The 20,924-nt window shown below is 38.8% G+C and overlaps 2 protein-coding genes across 2 annotated transcripts; one reads left to right on the forward strand and one right to left on the reverse strand.

The window, feature by feature from the left end:
- The first annotated feature begins 40 nt into the window (after positions 1-40).
- Positions 41-4,818, forward strand: LOC134804216 (succinate--CoA ligase [GDP-forming] subunit beta, mitochondrial). The gene is made up of 4 exons (XM_063777181.1): positions 41-912; positions 1,378-1,533; positions 3,711-3,945; positions 4,266-4,818. The coding sequence occupies exons 1-4, from the start codon at positions 238-240 to the stop codon at positions 4,469-4,471; spliced, it is 1,272 nt and encodes a 423-aa protein (XP_063633251.1). The 5' UTR covers positions 41-237; the 3' UTR covers positions 4,472-4,818.
- Positions 4,819-4,973: 155 nt separating this feature from the next.
- Positions 4,974-13,490, reverse strand: LOC134805057 (mitochondrial-processing peptidase subunit alpha). Its single transcript, XM_063778343.1, has 12 exons — positions 13,287-13,490; positions 12,152-12,384; positions 11,990-12,069; positions 11,735-11,875; positions 11,366-11,503; positions 10,715-10,852; positions 10,170-10,307; positions 9,875-9,947; positions 9,401-9,533; positions 8,752-8,917; positions 6,597-6,729; positions 4,974-6,416 (listed from the first exon to the last, which is right to left on the reverse strand). Exons 1-12 carry the CDS (start codon positions 13,343-13,345, stop codon positions 6,238-6,240), a joined length of 1,611 nt encoding a protein of 536 aa, XP_063634413.1. The 5' UTR covers positions 13,346-13,490; the 3' UTR covers positions 4,974-6,237.
- Between the last annotated feature and the right edge of the window lie 7,434 nt (positions 13,491-20,924).

The following is a 20,924-nucleotide window of genomic DNA, read 5'->3' on the forward strand; positions in this document are numbered from 1 at the left end:
TGTCAAGTTTTGACATTTCACTGTGCGTGAGATGTGATACGATTCGGTCCTCGGCTCTTCAAAGTAGATAAGTTTCTCTCTGTACACTCTTATCTATCTTTTACGCCGGCCGGAGACCCTACCTATTTATTGTGATAACATCGAAGTGAGGTAACAATTGGCGTTATTGCAGTGACCTCATAATCAATACATAATTTCACACCAAGGTTAGAAATAGGTGTGCAAAGTTCGGTCGCTATGGCTGCGATGAAAAACACCAAGAATATTAAACTTTTCACTTTTCTGGCGTCGAAATGTAATCCACAAGTGAGCACGAGAAGATTCTTGAACCTGCAAGAGTACCACAGCAAAGATTTATTAAGAAAGCATCAGGTATCAGTTCAGGACTTCCGTATTATTGATACCAAACTAGATCCTAAACCGCTCGGCGACTTTAAAGCTGATGAGTACGTGGTGAAGGCTCAGATCCTAGCCGGCGGGAGGGGCAAAGGTCATTTTGATAATGGATTTAAAGGGGGAGTTCATTTGACCAAAAATCCCAAAGATATAATGGGCTTAGCAAAAAATATGTTAGGTCATAAGTTAATAACCAAACAGACGCCAAAGGAAGGCATAAAAGTCGAAAAAGTCATGGTGGCCGAGAGTGTAAACATCAAACGCGAGACATACTTGAGCATTATAATGGATAGGAGTTTTAATGGTGCAGCTTTGGTGGCATCGCCAGCAGGTGGCATGGATATAGAGGCTGTGGCTGAGAAAACGCCCCATTTAGTTAAGACTGTGCCTATTGACATATACGAGGGAATTACTGATAATGTGGCAAATGAGATTGCAGGTTTCTTAGAGTTCAAAGGTGATCTGAAGAAGAAATGTGCTGAGGAGATAAAAAAAATGTGGCAATTATTCACAAAGGTATGTAAGTGTTTGCATTGGTATAAGTTAATTGTTTACTATCTAAACAACTTTATTTATGCAACTACTTTTTTTTAATTAATACAATATGAATATGCATGTTGTGATTGCCTGTAAGTGGGAGATCAATTGTAAATGGCTTCAAGTTCTATTGAAATGTGTAGTGTCTTCTATTATTCCTAATAAAATAATGATATTAATTAATAATGATAGTCAAGGAATTAATTATATTATTTGTTATCTTTCTTCGTTTGGGTTGCTTCTTAGGTTGTACCAGGATAAAATACTTTTCTTTAAAATGTGTTATGATGATCAATAACATAAAAACATGCTACTTACTTTATAATCTATCAAAATAATAATTATTGGTTCTTTTTCTTTAATATCCCGTAAACCTGTGTTTTTTAATTTTTATTTAATTGTAATAGTTGTTAAATAAATCATATATTTCTTTATTATATACAGGTGGATGCAACCCAACTTGAAATAAACCCTTTAGTGGAGACAGATGATGGACGAGTAGTTGCTGTGGATGCTAAGATCAACTTTGATGACAATGCTCAATTCAGGCAGCAAGAGATATTTGCTTTGGATGATGATTCGGAATCAGATCCTAGAGAGGTAATGCAATCTGTGACCATAAATTTACTATCAAACTTAATTCAGACTTATGGCAGTGTGCCAAACCAAGGCACAGACACAATAAGGGCCACTTGTACCATCCCACTAACTCGGGGTTAACCAGTTAAACCTGCAGTTACTATAGTTACCAGTACAATTTGACACTGGGTTAACGGTTTGACCGCCTAGCCCCGGGTTAGTGGGATGGTGCAAGTGGCGGTTAGGGTCTTTGACGGTTTTAGCTTCAATTAAATATTAACACTTTCGCAACCAGGCAAAATTTCAAACAATACCCCAGAAACCGACAGTACTCGCTAGTCGGGCAACGACGTGCAACTCAATGCCGCACGCCGCGAACCCGCTAGTCGGGCAAGCGGCGGACGCTAAGGGCTGTGCCAAGTAACTTTCGTATAAGTACGTGGATAAAATTAAATCTGCTGTCTCATCTGTTTAGGCTCCCCGTTTTATCAATTATCACAATGCATTCAGTGGGGCAGTAGGAAATGAATAAAATCACACAAAGCCAAATCATCAACAGGCTAAACCACAAAGTCTAGTAAGAAAGCAGAAATCACGTTGTCCAAAAAACAAGCCGAGTCGTCAAAATGAAAATTAACACAACACAACAACGTCCGAAGCACATCACAAACCATTACGGAATGGCTCCGATTGCAATTTTACACCGAGACCGGGTTGAAAAAAAACCCGGGTCGCAAACTTCAAATAGATAAGGGATGGTAAACAACATCTCCAGGGTTAAGTGTATGATCACAGTAACTACATTCTTTTGTCAAAGAAGTTGCGACTTTATTGTATGTGTACAAACGTACTAATTATCGTAACTATTCAAAGCTACTTGTTACGTTTTGCTTCCATGCAGTTGCAGTGCAGTGCTGTTTTATGATGACTGACCTATTGTCTTTTTCTGAGAACTGCCGCTTAGAAGTTAGAATGTTGTTAGGTACTTAGTTGAATTTCTTGGTTTATTTTTCTCCGAATTTTGTTTCACAAAAATCATCCTATGAGTACTCATGAAATAAATGTATACCTATACTTACTAAATATTCGTAAACACAAATTAGGTTGTACGATTTACGAAAATTCTAACTCCTATTGATACATACCCGTGTATGCAATTTCACGTAACCAACTAATAAGAATTTTTATTTTGTAATCGCATTAGGTAAAGTAAATAAAAATACAAAGTAAAGTAATAAAATATAATAATCAACTGTAAGTACCAACTTTTCGACCACATAATAATCAGAAGACTTACAATTTTTTCTGTTAGTGGCAGTGGCAGCCCTGAGGTAGTGAAGATGCAATGCTTGCCCGCCTGTCGGGCACTTCGGCGTCGCGTGTAGGTTTATAGCTCTTGCCCGACTAGCGGGTATGCCGGCATCTGAGTAAAGTTTACGAGTGCCCGAGAGTCGGGTACGCGGTGTCGAATGTGTTAACATTGAAGTCTCCAAAAAAAATTAATAAAGTAGAAAAGACTAAAAAACGTATTTTAGTATTTTTTTTAACTATATGTAACAGAAATCTCAACTAGTTGATTCATGACTTAACTTAAACTAGGTGTGCAAACATTGATGTGTTTATTAGTTGATTTCTTCCACAAAACACCACAATCTCAGTCTCGTTTTCTCTGTAATACTCGTACCAGTTGATCCACTCAAATATTTACTTGCTTGACATTAGAATTAAGAAGAACTAAGCGGGCATCTGACTTGAAGAAGAATTTTGAGTGATGTTGTCAATGTATGGAAATTGTTTGAAAGTTTACATTTGAGATTCAATTTCTGTGTTGTCTTTGTGAGTAAAAATATAAATCGATAATAAATTGGTAGTTAAATTATCTAGCTTTCAAAATCACACAATAATTCAATTACTGTCAAAGACAAAATTGTTTTGCTTCTTTCTCAAACGGAACTCCATATTTTGATTTTTTGATACTTTTAGTGTCGATTTTTAGAGAATAACAGCAAATTAAAAATATAATGGCATGAAGAGTCGGTACACGGTTTCTTCGTGAAGAAATTTACGTGTAATTTGATGCAATTATTAAACATTTATTGAACAAATTATGGTCACAAAGTGAGATCTAAATCGAAAACGTCATATACCGGCCCCTTAAGTAGTGGTTGTTACATTTTCATCGTCATACTTTTTTATAGAAAGAAGCAGCTGCTCTCAACCTGACATATATAGACATGGACGGAAGCATTGGGTGCATGGTAAACGGAGCTGGACTGGCCATGGCCACTATGGACCTGATTGCACTGAGTGGTGGCCAGCCTGCTAATTTCTTAGACCTTGGAGGAGGTGTGGGTCAAGCTCAGGTCTCGGCAGCATTGAGGATTTTGGAGTCAGACCCAAAAGTGAAAGTTGTATTTGTCAATGTTCTTGCTGGTAAGTAATAGTTTAAAACTTTAAATAAACATTCGAACATACTCTGCATGCGATAGCAGTATTATTTTAGTATAAAATAGCTGGTAGCTGAGCAAAATTTGAAATTAGTGATATTATTTTGCTCATATCTTCCGCCGCCAATCCGTCTGTTGAATTCTATTATATGGAAAATTTCATAGTTCACTGCTGATTGCCGTTAATCAGTCTGTCAACTGTGGTGGGTGCTACTGGCCCTAAGAGTGTAGTGTTATATTGCCTATGGTAGAGGAATAAAAATGTAACTATGAGTTATAAAATATTAACAAGTTTTTCCATTTCAGGCATTGTGAACTGTGCTACAGTTGCTAATGGAATTGTGGCAGCTTGCAAAGCAAACCCACCAAAGCATCCCATAGTCATCAGGCTGCAAGGCACAAACTCAAACGCGGCTAAGAAAATCCTTGAGGAGTCCGGCTTGCCCCTACACATGATAAATGATGCAGACGAAGCTGCCCAAACCGCAGTGAGATTAGCTAAGTCTAAGTAAAAATGTAACCAAACTAATATACACTTTCATCTTCAGTGTAAAGTGTTTGTCCTTAAAGATGTAAAGTGAGACAACTTTATGTTGGTAGATGAACATGGTGTGGATGCAATTCTTCTACAGGTTTTTATTCTACAGGAATTGTTATATTAATCATAGTTTATGTTGTGAGACGTATTACACCATTTAACCAATAAAAAATCACTCTGAAGACTGATTTGCTAACACCATACTAAAATTGTACATATGTTTTTGTTTTTCTTAAAAATCAATGAAATTGTCTTCCATGTACTTGCCTTTGTTTTAATATATATCACCCGATATAAGAAAATTAGAGTTATTATTGGAATTATCGTGTTTTTTTTTAAATTCCGCATGTGAACATTAAAATAAAAAGAAAAAAACTATCGAAACGAAGTCATATTTGAAATGCAAAAGATGACGAATAAATACATTATTTACAAAAAAATATTTGAATGTGGGCATTGTTGAAAATAAACATAAATTTTGATGTATCATACATTTTATTAAACAAATACGATTATAGTTAAATTTTACAACAAAATCTAAAAATTGTGAAATTTCTATAGACAATACTAATGCGTAACGAATAGCCGAAGCCGCTCTCGTGACCAGAAACATATTTATCGTAGTCTAAACATTACTGGGACAACATAAACATTTGAACAGAACTGTTCTGCTAAGTAATTGTATTAATGTCTCTTCAACCAACTAAGAGATAGTTGTACAAAAACCATTTGTAGCGTACCGACCTTTCGAGTATCCTTACTAGGAGACTGAACTGGATTACAATTATTTTTGCATAAAGCAAGACTAGGAATATTATAAATGGATTTTTCATTGACTACATTTTAAGTTATTTCTTGTTATCATCAGCGAATTTTTTGTTACAATTTGCCGCCCTAGGCCCGGGCCTACTGGGCCTTAGGGCAAATCCGCCACTGAACATACTGCCAGACGTTATTTACTCGAAACTATACTTACGTAATACCAACTGGCCACTGAGATCATAATGCTCCTTTACCCTTGTTGAGATTAATCAAGAGTGAAAGAGTAGGCATTATGACCTCAGCCGCCAGTTGGTATTGCGGTAAGTATTGTTAGTTATAATTGTTTGATGGTGTTCATTAATCAAACAGTTGTCGGACTACGTAAATTAAATATAAACGGAAAAAATGTAATTGTCTCGACTCGAGGCTAATAGGCCATCCGTAATTTTTTTAAATAAAAGGTTCCGTAATTGACTCTGGAGGGTTACTATTTTGAAGAATGTATCCCAAGCTTTACATATAGCAAATAAAAAATGCGATTTTCTTTGTCCTAATTCTACAGGATTTTAAAACTGATTTTAAAGGTGTGTAATAGGGATCAGTTTAGTGCGATAGACATCGGCACGGCGGTATAATTTATGTGTAGACTTTTAGCGTCTTTCATGTGCATCTTGGAAAGATTACTTTATGCTGTAATAAATCGTACCCCAATTTTTTATTTTATAATAAAAAGCTTCACAAGGGGTAAAAAAACTCATTCGTTGTCCGGTATGAACCGTACAAAGATACGAAAAATTAAGCATTTTTTCTTCTATTAAATTAAACAGTTTTTATGTTCTATCAAGAACGAAAGAGCTGATGGTTCTAAGTAGAAAAAAAACATGATACGCTTTTTATAGAAAGGTTTGGTTATCCGCGTCGCACTGAAACCTGTCTAATTTAGCCATTGGGCGCCGTAACGGCGATGGAATCAGTCAATCAAGCTCGGAAGAGGTTGAGCCTCCGGCCCTGAGGCGAGGAGTCGGTGGTGAGCGTCATGTTGGCGCAGATCTCGTCGAAGGAGGGCAGGTGCGCGAGCCGCCCGCGCGCCGCCACCGACGGCCGCCCGCTCAGCATGCGTCGAGCCACGCGCACGATGTCGTCGGCTGTCACTTTTTCTACAACGACAATATGTAAAATATTCAAGTCTCACGCGTCGAGTAAAAATAGGGTTATATGGTTTTCATATTCATAAAACATAAATTTACAAAATTTTCCTTAAAACTAAACACTGCTTCCGAAAAATCTGCACACCACATACACACCCTACCAATACCCACATATGCACCCGTACATACCAATTTCATCGATAAAGAAGGAGGGCGGCTTCCTCTTGCCGGTGGCGAGCACTTGCCGGCCGACGTCCTCGAACACCACCGGCCTGGCCTCAAGGTTCATCAGCAGCATTGACTGCAACTGGGTCTTGGCTCGCTGTCCAAACAAATAACAAAACAAATATTTAACTGTAGTGACAGAGCAGTTAGGTTTTATTCTGAATATTTAGTAGGGTAAACGTAACTTCTCTATGTACAGTCAAGTCATAAATAAGTATACCATTTTTCACCTTAATCCACTGCAATAAGGTGAGGAAATCTATACATATTTATGAACTCGACTGTAACAAGTTACTGTAATGTTTCATTGCTGACCGCCCCCTGCCTATACACCTTTTCAAGACCATTTGATGAGCACGTTACGTTGTGGGAATATCCAGGGGTTCCTTCGGACACCCTCCGAGTTCCGACTGCATCATCAGATCAGCTCCATGTTAGCATAAGTATAAGGAAGTGGTTTCATTTCAAATAATAACAACTGTAGAAGCACGGTAGAAACACCATACAACTGTAAAGAGTGAAACTCAACACGTAAAAAAATACTATAACTAATATATAGTGTGTCAAGCCACTTCCGTCAGTAGGAAAATTTAAAAAAAGTAGGCGCGATGAGTAATCTTCCCATAGAAAATTTGAATTTTTTGTCTTTTGCTACTGACAAACTTGTTTGACCGGCTATAGGTCCATTGCATTCATCCATAGTTCAGTTTCACCTACCTTCTCAGTAATTTTGGCGTTGGGTATCGTAAATGCGGTTGGGCGTTAACGCCGGTGTCTCCATGCGCTAGTGTATATCCTGTGATGATATCTGAACGTCACTCACCCTCAGCTCCGTCTCGCCGACCTTGCCGGCCATGTTGGCGAGCTCGCGCGCGATGACGACGGCGGTGTCGTAGATGTGGGTGGGCGGCGACGCCGGTGTCTCCATACGCTAGTGAGTATCCTGTGATATCTGAACATCACTCACCCACAGCTCCGTCTCGCCGACCTTGCCAGCCATGTAGGCGAGCTCGCGCGCGATGACGACGGCGGTGTCGTAGATGCGCGTGCGCGGCGACGCCGGTGTCGCCATACGCTAGTGAATATCCTGTGATATCTGAACATCACTCACCCTCAGCTCCGTCTCCCCGACCTTGCCAGCCATGTTGGCGAGCTCGCGCGCGATGACGACGGCGGTGTCGTAGATGCGCGTGCGCGGCGACGCCGGTGTCGCCATACGCTAGTGAATATCCTGTGATATCTGAACATCACTCACCCTCAGCTCCGTCTCCCCGACCTTGCCAGCCATGTTGGCGAGCTCGCGCGCGATGACGACGGCGGTGTCGTAGATGCGGGTGGGCGGCGACGCCGGTGTCGCCATACGCTAGTGAATATCCTGTGATATCTGAACATCACTCACCCTCAGCTCCGTCTCCCCGACCTTGCCAGCCATGTTGGCGAGCTCGCGCGCGATGACGACGGCGGTGTCGTAGATGCGGGTGGGCGGCGACGCCGGTGTCGCCATACGCTAGTGAATATCCTGTGATATCTGAACATCACTCACCCTCAGCTCCGTCTCGCCGACCTTGCCGGCCATGTTGGCGAGCTCGCGCGCGATGACGACGGCGGTGTCGTTGATGCGCGTGGGCGGCGACGCCGGTGTCGCCATACGCTAGTGAATATCCTGTGATATCTGAACATCACTCACCCTCAGCTCCGTCTCGCCGACCTTGCCAGCCATGTTGGCGAGCTCGCGCGCGATGACGACGGCGGTGTCGTTGATGCGCGTGGGCGGCGACGCCGGTGTCGCCATACGCTAGTGAATATCCTGTGATATCTGAACATCACTCACCCTCAGCTCCGTCTCGCCGACCTTGCCGGCCATGTTGGCGAGCTCGCGCGCGATGACGACGGCGGTGTCGTAGATGCGCGTGGGCGGCGACGCCGGTGTCGCCATACGCTAGTGAATATCCTGTGATATCTGAACATCACTCACCCTCAGCTCCGTCTCGCCGACCTTGCCGGCCATGTTGGCGAGCTCGCGCGCGATGACGACGGCGGTGTCGTAGATGCGCGTGGGCGGCGACGCCGGTGTCGCCATACGCTAGTGAATATCCTGTGATATCTGAACATCACTCACCCTCAGCTCCGTCTCGCCGACCTTGCCGGCCATGTTGGCGAGCTCGCGCGCGATGACGACGGCGGTGTCGTAGATGCGCGTGGGCGGCGACGCCGAATGGACGCAGAACACGCCGGTGTCGCCGTACGCGTGGTTGTACGCCGTCGCGTTGAACATCCAATGATATCTGGAATTTGTACAATTATATCGTCAACCTTGAAACTAATTCGTTTCAAATTAGGATTGTTTTTTCTGTTTTTCGTATACTCAAATCCTTAACGTACTGCGATAGAAAAAAGAAAAATAAAACGAATAGCTCGAAGTTTGAAACATAGATTATCTAATTTCACAACATGATTAGAGTCCGACTCATCTTTTTCCGCACAGACTCTAATATAGCAGTGACCATTTCTACGATATTTGTGATATCAGCTCGTAGTAGGTAATAGGTATACGTTTTCAATAATATACACTTACTTATTGTTTAAATAAAAAAAAATGTTGATTAATATCAATCCTTACACCCTAGGCCTAGACATTGCCATCTCGCACGCTAAACCCATTATTTGCTGGTAGGTTGCTGTACGGTGCCTACACATTGTATGGTAACAGAGCAACGTTTCTACGTAATGCTATAGGCAGCGTACGGCGTGGGAGGCCACGGCCTTACCTATTAAGCACGTTGGTATAGAGGCGTGTGTACATGCCCTTGCCAGGGCCGCCGGCGGAGAAGGAGCCGCCGCCGCCCATCATCATGTTCAGCACGCACGTCGTCACGAAGTCTGGGTCTCCATGCGAGCAACCTTCACGAGAAATAATTTGGTCAAAAAATCGCCATTGAGACGAACATATAAGGCCTCATTTAGGCGGTGCGAGAACTCACATGCGAGTTTCATTACATTGCGTTATTTGATTGGTTGGCTGAATTGATGTAACCTCAATGGTCCGCAATAAAACTAAACTCGCATGCGAGTTCGCGCGCCGTCTAAATGAGCCCTTAGTATGCAAATGATTAGCGCAGATGCGGTTCGTAAATTTGGCAAGATATTTGCGTTCTGATTTGAGCAAAGATTTTTGAATTTGTGACATTTTCTCAACTTTGGTTTTATGTAGCGACAAAAGCACTAAACCAAATAACACTTACTTTCTAATCCAATAACAACATGAGATAGCTCTGGTAAGTCTGATCCAGGGTACAGTGGTATTTCACATTCCTCCTGTAAACAAAACAATAAGTGTGTGATTGTTATTTATTTGTTAGAATGTAGTAATAATGTAAGTTACACGTTGAAGAAGAGCAGGAATAGATATTATTTCTTATTGTTTATTTTGCTGTGTGCAAATGGTAACTAAAAAAACTAAGAATGAGTGTACGTAAACTTGCCTTCCCAACCAAAACTTTTGTATGTCGGTCTTCCCCATATTGACCAAATACATACCTGTTCCATACCGCCAGTATACTGAGCCACGGACTTGTCGACTAGTGGCGTGAACTTGTCGCTGTCCTCGCCATGCCACGTGGGCTTCATGTCCACAAAATACTTCTGTACAAACTCTACGAACGGCTCATGGTCGACCTAGAAATATTACAAGTAAAAATTTAACACGTTCATTGCGGTATGGCATCGAAACACTCCAGTCACCCCATGCAAACTATGCGTAATTACGAGTTACACTAATTGCAGCAGCAAAGGTGTTAAGAAAGGCAATACCTATCCTGTTTTGACACTAACCCTAAAATTGACCCTAAACGTAAGGTCGTGAAGTGAAGCCTCCTGAAGACTCAACATTGCTAATAAAAGATTCTGTTTCAGAAAAAGATGCAAATAGGAAAATCTATCTAAGGTAATGTACCACCTGTGTCCGTTTGTAAATTTTCCAAATTTAAGGGTTAGTTTATGTTGCTAATAAATTTCGACATGGTTTTTTATATAATTTAATTATGGAAGAATTTTGGATATTTTATTAGAAAAGTATTACTCACACCAACAGCCGCAACTACCATCCGATTTGGCGTGTAGTGGTTCTTCAAATAATTCAGTATAATGCCACGGTCTATTTTGTTTACATTCTCCTTGGGGCAGATCTTTGGTAGACCAAGTGTGTTGCCCTTATATGCGGCCTACAAAGAAACAGGCATTATAAACAATTATATTCTAAGTAACATTTAGAAATCTAATAACATCAAAATCATGCACAACATAAATGTATTATGGAGCATTCCACAGGGGTGTCCCCGTACAAACACATTATGCTTAGTGTATTAGTATTTTTGAGAATGAATATTTTCTGAGCATTGTGTTGGTCCTTTCTCACAGAAAAAGTAGGCAACTCCTACTTGCAAATCTTCCGAAATTTCGCATTAGTTTGGGACATTGGTAGACAATTTTGTGCAATGCTCCCATATATTCAAGAATTGTGATCCAACTGACACCATAATAATTTAAAATGCTCTTCTTATTTGCCAGGGATTAATTAATGGTTATAGTGACTACTATGTACCCCAAATATCAACTACATTCATAAAACTTTACAAGCCTCAATTTAGTAATATATGTTTTGTCCTATTCTTACAAATACATAAATAAAAATTACAGATTATGATTAACCAAATGAAACCAAGTCAATGACTAACCGAATGTATCATGTCCATAAGTATAGTTTCTTGCTCCGGCCTCATAGCAAGAGTTTCTAATTCAAATGCTACTGCTTGTCTGGCAGCTTCAATCTCTTCAGTAGACAGCCGTGGCCTTAATGTCACCTCTGCTAACACCTTAAATCATACAAACATATACATAAAATCATAGTGGATTAAGATGGCCGAACATCTACTGCGGCCCAACCACACATACCCTCATACATCACTGTTAACCTAAGCCACATAGTTTTCCGGTAGCTGACTTAAAGTTATACTTAAAACATTCAACACAAAAGTTTTTAACAAAGAAGCAGTGTCAATAGGATTCTCAGATATAATTAGCTTTCTAGTAAATGAATGTCATACTTGTGTAACAGCCTCAAGACCTCTAGAATCAGCGCTAGTTGCATATACTGTAGTGTCACGAGACCCTTGGCAATCACAAATGCCGCCATGCCTCTCTAACTCTCGCAGCATCACATCACGGGTTGCAAATTTATGTGTTGCCTAGAAAAAAAACCTTCATAAACACTTGTAAATTGTATACCAAATTACAAATTTATTATTAAATGGTTTGTCATATAGGTGTATAAAAGAAAAAAATTATGTGTTTACACTTACACCAAAACTTAACTTTTCCAGAAAGTGACAAATGCCATTTGGGTAAGCAACTTCATATCGTGGCCCGGAATCAATAACCACTGCAAAATAAAATATACCAATATTATTTATTAAGATCAAGGCAAAAAGTAATTAGCTTTCTTGTGTTGAGCTTAAACTTACCACCCGCAGTACAAAACTGGCCAAACTTTTTCTCTGATGCAACTCTAAGTCCATTGCTGAGGGTGGTCACCTCAGTTACACAATCCTCTGCTTTTCCGGTGGAATATATTACAGGTGGGAGGTTTGGCATAGGATCCGACAGTGGTGGGAGTAGTGTAACACTGTTCTTAGCCAGGGCTTGAGCTGATTTGTCCACATCTTGACTAAAACTTCTTACACCAGATTTGAAAAGCCTGAAATGTAATATTGGAAACTACTGAAAAATGCATAACCCGGATACTAAATAAATCAAACAAATGGGGCAATCCACAGACATATTGGGTATAGACAATAGCAGGAGTGAATTGAGTGTCTCTTGGAAGCAGATGAAAAAACCTACACCCAAAAAGGTCATTAGAGAAATCTTAAAATACAATTTGAAATGTAACTTAAAAAAAATAGAATAATGGGCTTGTTATTTTCACATGAGGTAAGGCAATATATCACATGCTAATGTAAAGTATACAATTTTTTTTTTTAAAGCATCAGTAATATCCTATAACAACTCTTATATTTTATTTAAATTCGCCAGCCAGGGAAGATTCTATTAGAGTTAAAATGTTGAAAGTAGTTTGTCATTAAAATAAAACAAGTAGTTAAATATAATTTCTAACATAACCTACTCTTGTGATCATTTTTCGCATTGCATAAAAAACCACTGGAAGTGAGTCCTATCAATTTTGAAGATTTTATTACCTAGTTACATTTGAAATTAATAAAGAAGAATCATTATCAAATAAATATTTACGATACAACACGGTATTAGACTAAAGATGAAACAATATAGGTTGTGTACTAAAATGCTAAAAGAAAAATGTAAATAAGTAAACGACAAAGTTAATTTTGTGACTCTATACTTTTTGTAGTTTAAACTAGCATGCAAAATTAGAAATAAAAGTAGACCAATATGTATATTCAAGCTAAAAAAAGTACTCCACTAGGTACACAAATGAGACAGAACAAACATGATGCAATACACTGGATTAAATATAAAGATATACTCGTACACACGTAATAAATTATTAAATTTTACTGCATAAAATAATAAAAGGAATAATCGCTTCTCGTAGTTACTTATACAAAACATCTTACTTACCCATTTTTCATAGAAAATAACCTAGAAACAAGAACTTTAACTTCGGCTACATGTGACATGTTTCGAGAACCTTATTGGATGTATTTGCTAGAGTGTTCACAAACAAACTCAATTACATTCAAATATAATCCAGCTACAAAAGAAATATATATTTCAAAGACGTTTGGAGCTTTCAACATCGCCTTATCATTTTTTGACAGTTCTAATAAGGTAATAAGTACACTCTAGCAAAAAAAAATGACGCTACCGAGCCATTGACAATATAAAATTTGTATTTTTAAAGCAGCAACACTTTACAATTTGCCACACCATTTCCGGTTACTGAAAATAAAAAATTTAAACCAAAGATAAAATAAGGCTGAGTATACATGTCCGGAATGCCTTACCACGTTCGATGATGGTTGCAATTTTTTAACATTGTTTAGTACCAGTATTCATCTGCAATGCAAAGCTCTCGAAAAGCTAAATTAATGCTAATTCTTATTTATGTTTTTAAAATTGAGATCGTCGTCTGCCTGTTTTACACGTTTTACAGGATAAAGCGCCGTTAACACTGAAGGCCCCAGTACACAATGGGCCATCGCCGGCCACTCCAAGGGACGCATGTATGCGTTAGAGGGAGCAAGTGATATTGCTATCTCATTCTACCGCATGGCTGCGTCCCTTGGAGTGGCCGGCGATGGCCCATTGTGTACTGGGGCCTTAAAACGTAGTGATTTTATTCTCTTTGCACTCAATAGTACAGCCTGGCCAAAAAGAATAGAAATTAAAAAGTGGCAACATTGTAGTGTCGTCCCGTTCTCTTATAAATTGATTTGAAAGGGACGACACTACAGTCTTGCCAGTTTTTAATTTCTACTCTTTTTTGCCAGGCTGTATATTGTGTCACAACTTTGGTCACAACACAAGAACACAAGAGAGCAAAATTACCAAAGAGTATAATAAGTATGTATATATATATAGTTGGTGTAGTTGGTCAAGCAGATCTTGTCAGTAGAAAAAGACGGCAAATTTGAAAAATGTAGGCGCGAAGAAGAATCGTCTCATAGAAAATTTGAATTTCGCGCCTTTTTCTACTGACAAGATTTGCTTGACCATCTATAGTAACAAAATTACCATGAATCTAGTATAACTGGATCTGGCATGAAAGGTGGGGCGGAAAGTGACCGAACAGGATAGTGTTATGTATCTTTCAGTAAGAGTAGCAGCGCAAGAGCTATTATTGTTTGTCCTTGTCACAGTCTCACATTTTATTTGGTCCCCACCGTAAATTTAGTATGGATTATGGTGGGCAACAAATAAATTCGCGTATGTTTTGTCCCTCACGGAGGCACGCGTATACCACTTCTATAGTATCCTTCTATGAAAATTACATATTTACGGTGTGGGCGTACATTGAATCCTGAACGAAGCGGAGGATTCTATAATTGAACCCGAGCGTAGTGAGGGGTCTAAAAATATAATCCTGAGCGTAGTGAGGGATTCAAGTGTTAACGCCCAAGGTGGATATAATTTTGCTACCATAAGAGCATATGGCACATACTTAGTGCTTTTTACATCACCTAAGGTGGAAATGATTATGTTTCAAAATATTATATAACCCATTCAGCGGTAATCACGACACGTTATCGGTTTGCTTCTACGAAGCATTTCCGCTACATACCGGGAAAGCCATATCGGCTACGACGTAGCGCTACGACCGTAGCTCAGCGGTGAATGTGTTAAGCTAGCAAAATATGCAAAAAAATAGTATCCCATCAAAAACATTACATGTAAAAAGATGCAAGTCTCGCAATGCAATTCTTCTACTACAAAAAAGTTTTGAGATGTTATGTGAAACCAGGGGGGCGATTTTTGAAATTCGATTGCACGATTTCGTCACTCGAAAATCGGTGGAAAACGGCGAAATGCTAATTTTTGAAATAAGAGCGATAGATATTTGGAATCGAGTGGTATTGACCACTCGTTTTCAATTCTATTAGTAGAATTTAAATGCCTAGTAGCGGAGATATTATTGAACGAAATCGAGCGGTCGAATTTCAAAAATCGGCCCCCAAGTCGGTTATTTTAGTCAGTGCCAGGGGGTGTTAAACCGTATCAATAAGATATCTTTAATGTTTAATACGTATAATGACTCGGCCATCGCACGGCTGCATAATGACACAAGAATCATCGTCAACTAAAACAATAATTAAACGTAACGCTAGCGCGCTAATCGCATGCAGTTTAAGTATTATACATATTTACGATTACGGTACGAGTAAAGCATTATGTGCGATTGCCAAGTCGTTATATTATGTATTCAAAATTAATGATATCTTATTGATACGGTTTAACACCCCCTGGCACTGACTAAACTAACCGACTTGGTTTCACATAACATCTCAAAACTTTTTTGTAGTAGAAGAATTGCATTGCGAGACTTGCATCTTTTTACATGTAATGTTTTTGGTGGGATCTCATCTCTTTTTGTAGGTAGTCCTTCTTTCCGGGTACCACTTCTTCTACGTCAGCTACCACTTTTATCAAAGCTCATACCCATCCCGCACTATACTCGTACACCTATACAATACTCATGGCCATACCAAACTATACTTGTACTCATACAATACTTAATACCCAAGTACCCATCCTACAACTCCCACACCATACCCGCACTCATACCTATGCCATATTCATATCCTTACCATACTCATAGCCATACCATACCTACTCGTACTATACATATATAATAACTACATATACACATCTTCATACTCACATCGTACATCACAGACCTTTACTTTACCTACTATTTGTTGGAACTGCAACAGTAACTTTGTAATACCATATATTTATATGGGACTACAAACTTACTTATGCAGTTCTTAAATATTTAAAACGTGACTGATATTGCAATATTTTTAGGTTTTCTATGGCTTGATAACCTGAAAACTACTTATGTTTAAAATTTGGAGCTTGTGGGTATGCTAGAAGTACCTTAGAATTATGATGATCGTGAGTGTGTCAGTGTCGAAACTAAGGAACTTTGACGTACAATAATTCTTAAACTACAAGTTCAAATTGAATGTTTTTGAGAATATATCTAAAGCATGTTAAGCCCTATATGTCACTGAAAATTCAGGGTTCTAGCTTTAGCCAGCACAAAATTATAGGACGTCGAAAATCGCCTGAATCGCTTCGGGAAAAGGATGGTACGGCCGTGCGTCTTTGTTTTGCTCGACTTGGCGGGGGCACTGCCGTGCCCCCAGATGTATAATAGGACAGAAGGGTGCTACTTTCACCCCTCCTAGCAGGGAAGAAATAGCCCTTTTCCGAATAGGTGATGTGAAAAGTATATTGTGTGATATATGGCTGTCCGGCACACTAAGCTCATGATGTCCAAAACCACCTTATAAATACTTTCCCTAACAGTTGCCTCTATAGGGTAGATAAGGAAAAGAAAAAAAAAAGTTTTAGAAATATGATTTAATTTTTTGCATAAGTACCTAGGTGGTAGCCGTGTGTCTTAACAGTTTCAACTTGGGTATTATAGCGCATGCATAACATACCTATTACAAAACCTAAGTTGCATTGGTTAACAGTACCTACCTATATATTTAACAAAAGTAGTATAGTTTGAGAAATACCGGAGGAAAAGGCAAGGCAACACGATCCCAAATTGGCTACTTTCCTACTAGTCAAATCAGCTTCTTTTTTAGAACTGTCAAAACGATTTGCTAATTAATATGGAATTTATATGAAAACGTGTGTAGACGTCACAGTCAACTCACCTACTTTTTATGCTTCCATCCGATTTATTAAATAGAAATTGTGTTTAAAAATAACTGCTCTCTGTTTTTCTAATAATGATCTGGTCCTTTATTTTGTGCACGGTGTGAAACAATTTATTTTAAGTAGAGGAAAGTACTCAATTGTAGTAATATTTCTTAATGTATGTTTGCCTCGACTATTATCCTATAAAGCATCGCACGACTTTTTTGTAGCGTGCAGCATTGCAGTAGGGTACATTTGCAATTTAACACCTCTCCTACTTTTCTTTACTTTGGCGTCGATTTAGCAGTGACGCATAGAGCTAGTTAATTGTTATCATTAGAGATCTTATGTGATGTTCCATGCCTAAAAGGTCCTTATGCACATGGAGAGTAAGAACCCTCATGGATAGAACGCCACTTATAATCAAATGACAAAAAGGCTCCTAGCTGTATCGCTGCAAAAAGTCGCCGTGTGCGATAGTTCTTACTAATGCAAAATAACTTTGACTAAAACGCTTAATGCTCTGGTTTCCTAGGATAGCGGTGCCGTCATATAGCGGCCGTCTCCATACAAAAACTACGACATCCATATTTAGCCGTATTATTTTGTATGGAGACGACCGCTATATGACGGCACCGCTATCCTAGGAAAATCGAGCTTTAGGAATGGTTTTTTATTTTGAAGACTGTTATAAAGAATTTTAAATTCCTTAGACTTTCTACGCACACATTGATAGTTTTACTGGTTCTGTAATAATATAATTAGTTTTAGTGCGTAGTGCTACAAAATTCTTTAATATAGTCCATGTCACAACATTCAACATCATCAGGACATTGCGTATTATAATTTCATATCATAACTAATTCATCATTAATATTAGAAATAAAATTAAAACAAAAAAAAAAACATTCAACACCATAATCCATATATCGCAACGCAGGCCAATACAATCATTTTTATTTGCCTGATACCAAAATACAAAATCATATTGAATACTTATACTTTCACTGGTAATTAACACTTCTTCCAAGTCGCATTTTAAAAAACCTTTGTCACACTATACTATATGGAATTTCCATCAGATTTCGATTATTCGAGTGTCATCTTTGTGAGTGATTTGATAATGAATGATGAGTGGACTAAATTTGGCACACATTTCTGTGCGAGATGCTCTCGACTCTTCCATGTTGTTTGCGTCGGACTGCCACTGCAGTGATCCCCTATCATCTAAAATAAGCTACCTTACTTCTGAAGCAAACTATTTATTCAGCAAGCTACACTCTTAATTATTATATTTTATGCACACTAATAAGATATAAATCAAATAGACTAATTTCATAAAATAAATCATTGTTTCATAAATATTATTTATATTAGAATTTATATAAATCTAGGTATAGGTGTATTTTTCAATTGTTTAAACTGAAATGGTCTCAATCATACAACATTAGAAAACGAATACAGTGAGCCAACAGCAGCCAATATTTCCCTGTTAAATATTATAGCTCTCCAGCACATTCTGAATAATAAAAAAGTATTCAAATATTTAGAGCTATACTATTTTTTATTTTATATAAAAATCAATTAAACACACAAGGAAATGATTGATAAGCTGTCGGTTCACCATAATTATTTGTTATGGAGTTCATACAGTTTTAACCTTTCTTGTAAGAAATACTTTTAATTTAAATTTCAACATGTCGTATTTCACATACTGGCGCTGTCTGTAAAGCCCCCTCCAGACTATGCGCGTGAATCGCGGGCGAAGCCGCGAACGCAAGTGTGGAGTCGATTTTCGCAGACAGCGAAATCGACTCCACACTCGCGTTCGCGGCTTCGCCCGCGATTCACGCGCATAGTCTGGAGGGGGCTTAATGTCTGGCAAACTCCAATAATGAAAACCAGTTCCATCCCGTTTCACCGTCAGCATAGACTGCAGGACACATCCAGTGTGATAAATACATTAGTTATCTAAAACGACAATAAATATTGCGCATGTCATTAATAAATATAAACCAGCCCAGTCATACGTTAAATGCTACCAAATGTTATCAGACTTTTATTCATGAATTACCTTACCATCCATACATCCACGTGCTATCTTGCCTTCATTTGGTTATATTTGTTTAAATATTAAATATAATTTTAGCAATAATTAGCATACAATATTTTTTATATTAGGGGTTTTAACTTTAACGCCAAATGTGTTTTTCCTTTGTTCGTCACGCCGTACTTCGTCAACTAGTGCAGTAATTCATAGTTCATTTCATTTTACGTATATTAATAAATATAATTACAAATTGGGGTGAAAACAATGACGTAAGCTTTTGGCATTGTTATCTTGAAATTATCACGAAAGAAATAGCCTTTTAAACCCACTGAGCAAGGCCTTAATCCAAATATGGTTCAACCACTTTTACATGTTAAAGCACCTTTGGCGAATTAACTAGGCCCTAAAAGACAAGCAAAGCCCCTCTGTTTTCTGACAGAGACGGATATATGCTAACATCCACCAACAATATTATTAAATCCTTCGACTAAAACGCGTGTTACATTAAGGCTAGGATCATGGACTATCTATACGCATGGGTTTGATTATATGACAGGTTTGTTTCTGTCTTTTGCCCAAGGCTCTTAGCCATGTTAATACTATCACTGTCGGAAAATGACGTGGCTAGGAACTGCTTTGTAGAAGTGTGGACGCATGTCTGCATTTCCGGCAATGGAGGCTTTAACAATAGCGGCGCATTTTGCGACAATAACAATTTATGGAAAGTTTCTATTTCTCGTCACCAAAACTCATAAAATACAAGCTAATACTATTAGTGATTTTGTATGTAAAATCACTAATAGTATTAGCTTGTACATATTTTATTATGCAATAGGCTCCAGGAGGCGATAAGGGACATAATTCAAATATTAGGTCAAAACATAGCACCATACCAAAAGATGCAAATATGCATCTAATTTTAACCGGCGTACGGACACTTTTCCTTCGAGTTAACAAGGTTAGGTATACTTTCTTGCCATATTATGTTATTAAAGAGTATGTCCAAGGTTTTACATCTGTTTGGAAAAAGATATGATATGCACATGAACAGACTGCAACAGCCGATAAATGAAAATAATGTATCTTGTAGAGACCTGATATGTATGTTGTGTATCAAGTTATTACGGACATTACCCTAGTAGCATTTTCGTTGGGGCCCACGGTGCCAACGGTAGGGAAAACGTTGGGATGAGGTTCGTTCCGTAGCCAACATTAATTTTGTATTTGCCCACCATCGCATTTACCAACATTCGCTGTGGCACAGATGCCCAACAATGGGCCTTTGTGTATTTTGGTACCGTTGGCTAAACAACGATAATATTCGTTGGCCCAATGATGACATATATCGCATTTACCAACATTGGCAGTGGCAGTGATGCCCAACAATGGGCCTTTGTGTATTTTGGTACCGTTGGCTAAACAACGATAATATTCGTTGGCCCAATGATGACATATATCGCATTTACCAACATTGGCATTGGCAGTGATGCCCAACAATGGGCCTTTGTGTATTTTGCTACCGTTCGCTAAACAACGATTACATTCGTTGGCCCAATGGTGACGAATACCGCATTTACCAACATTGGCTGTGGCACGGATGCCCAACAATGGGCCTTTGTGTATTTTGGTAACGTTGGCTAGTCAAGGATATCATCCGATGGCCCAATGATGACAAATATCGCATTTACCAACATTGGCTGTGGCACTGATACCCAACAATGGGCCTTTGTTTATTTTGGTAACGTTGGCTAATCGACGATATCATCCGATGGCCCAATGACGACAAATATCGCATTTACCAACATTGGCTGTAGCATTGATGCCCAACAATG

This window comes from Cydia splendana, chromosome Z, assembly GCF_910591565.1.
Source record: "Cydia splendana chromosome Z, ilCydSple1.2, whole genome shotgun sequence".
Classification (NCBI taxonomy): domain Eukaryota; kingdom Metazoa; phylum Arthropoda; class Insecta; order Lepidoptera; family Tortricidae; genus Cydia; species Cydia splendana.

What these genes read in the sequence shown, in the direction of transcription:
- LOC134804216 (XM_063777181.1), top strand. Translation starts at nt 238, where the DNA reads ATGGCTGCGATGAAAAACACCAAGAATATTAAACTTTTCACTTTTCTG. An exon ending in TGTGGCAATTATTCACAAAG is followed by an intron (nt 913 to 1,377) that starts GTATGTAAGTGT and finishes TATTATATACAG; the next exon opens with GTGGATGCAACCCAACTTGA. An exon ending in CGGAATCAGATCCTAGAGAG is followed by an intron (nt 1,534 to 3,710) that starts GTAATGCAATCT and finishes ACTTTTTTATAG; the next exon opens with AAAGAAGCAGCTGCTCTCAA.
- LOC134805057 (XM_063778343.1), bottom strand. Translation starts at nt 13,345, where the DNA reads ATGTCACATGTAGCCGAAGTTAAAGTTCTTGTTTCTAGGTTATTTTCT. An exon ending in GTCTTGAGGCTGTTACACAA is followed by an intron (nt 11,504 to 11,734) that starts GTATGACATTCA and finishes GTATGATTTAAG; the next exon opens with GTGTTAGCAGAGGTGACATT. An exon ending in CTTCTTTATCGATGAAATTG is followed by an intron (nt 6,417 to 6,596) that starts GTATGTACGGGT and finishes TTGTCGTTGTAG; the next exon opens with AAAAAGTGACAGCCGACGAC.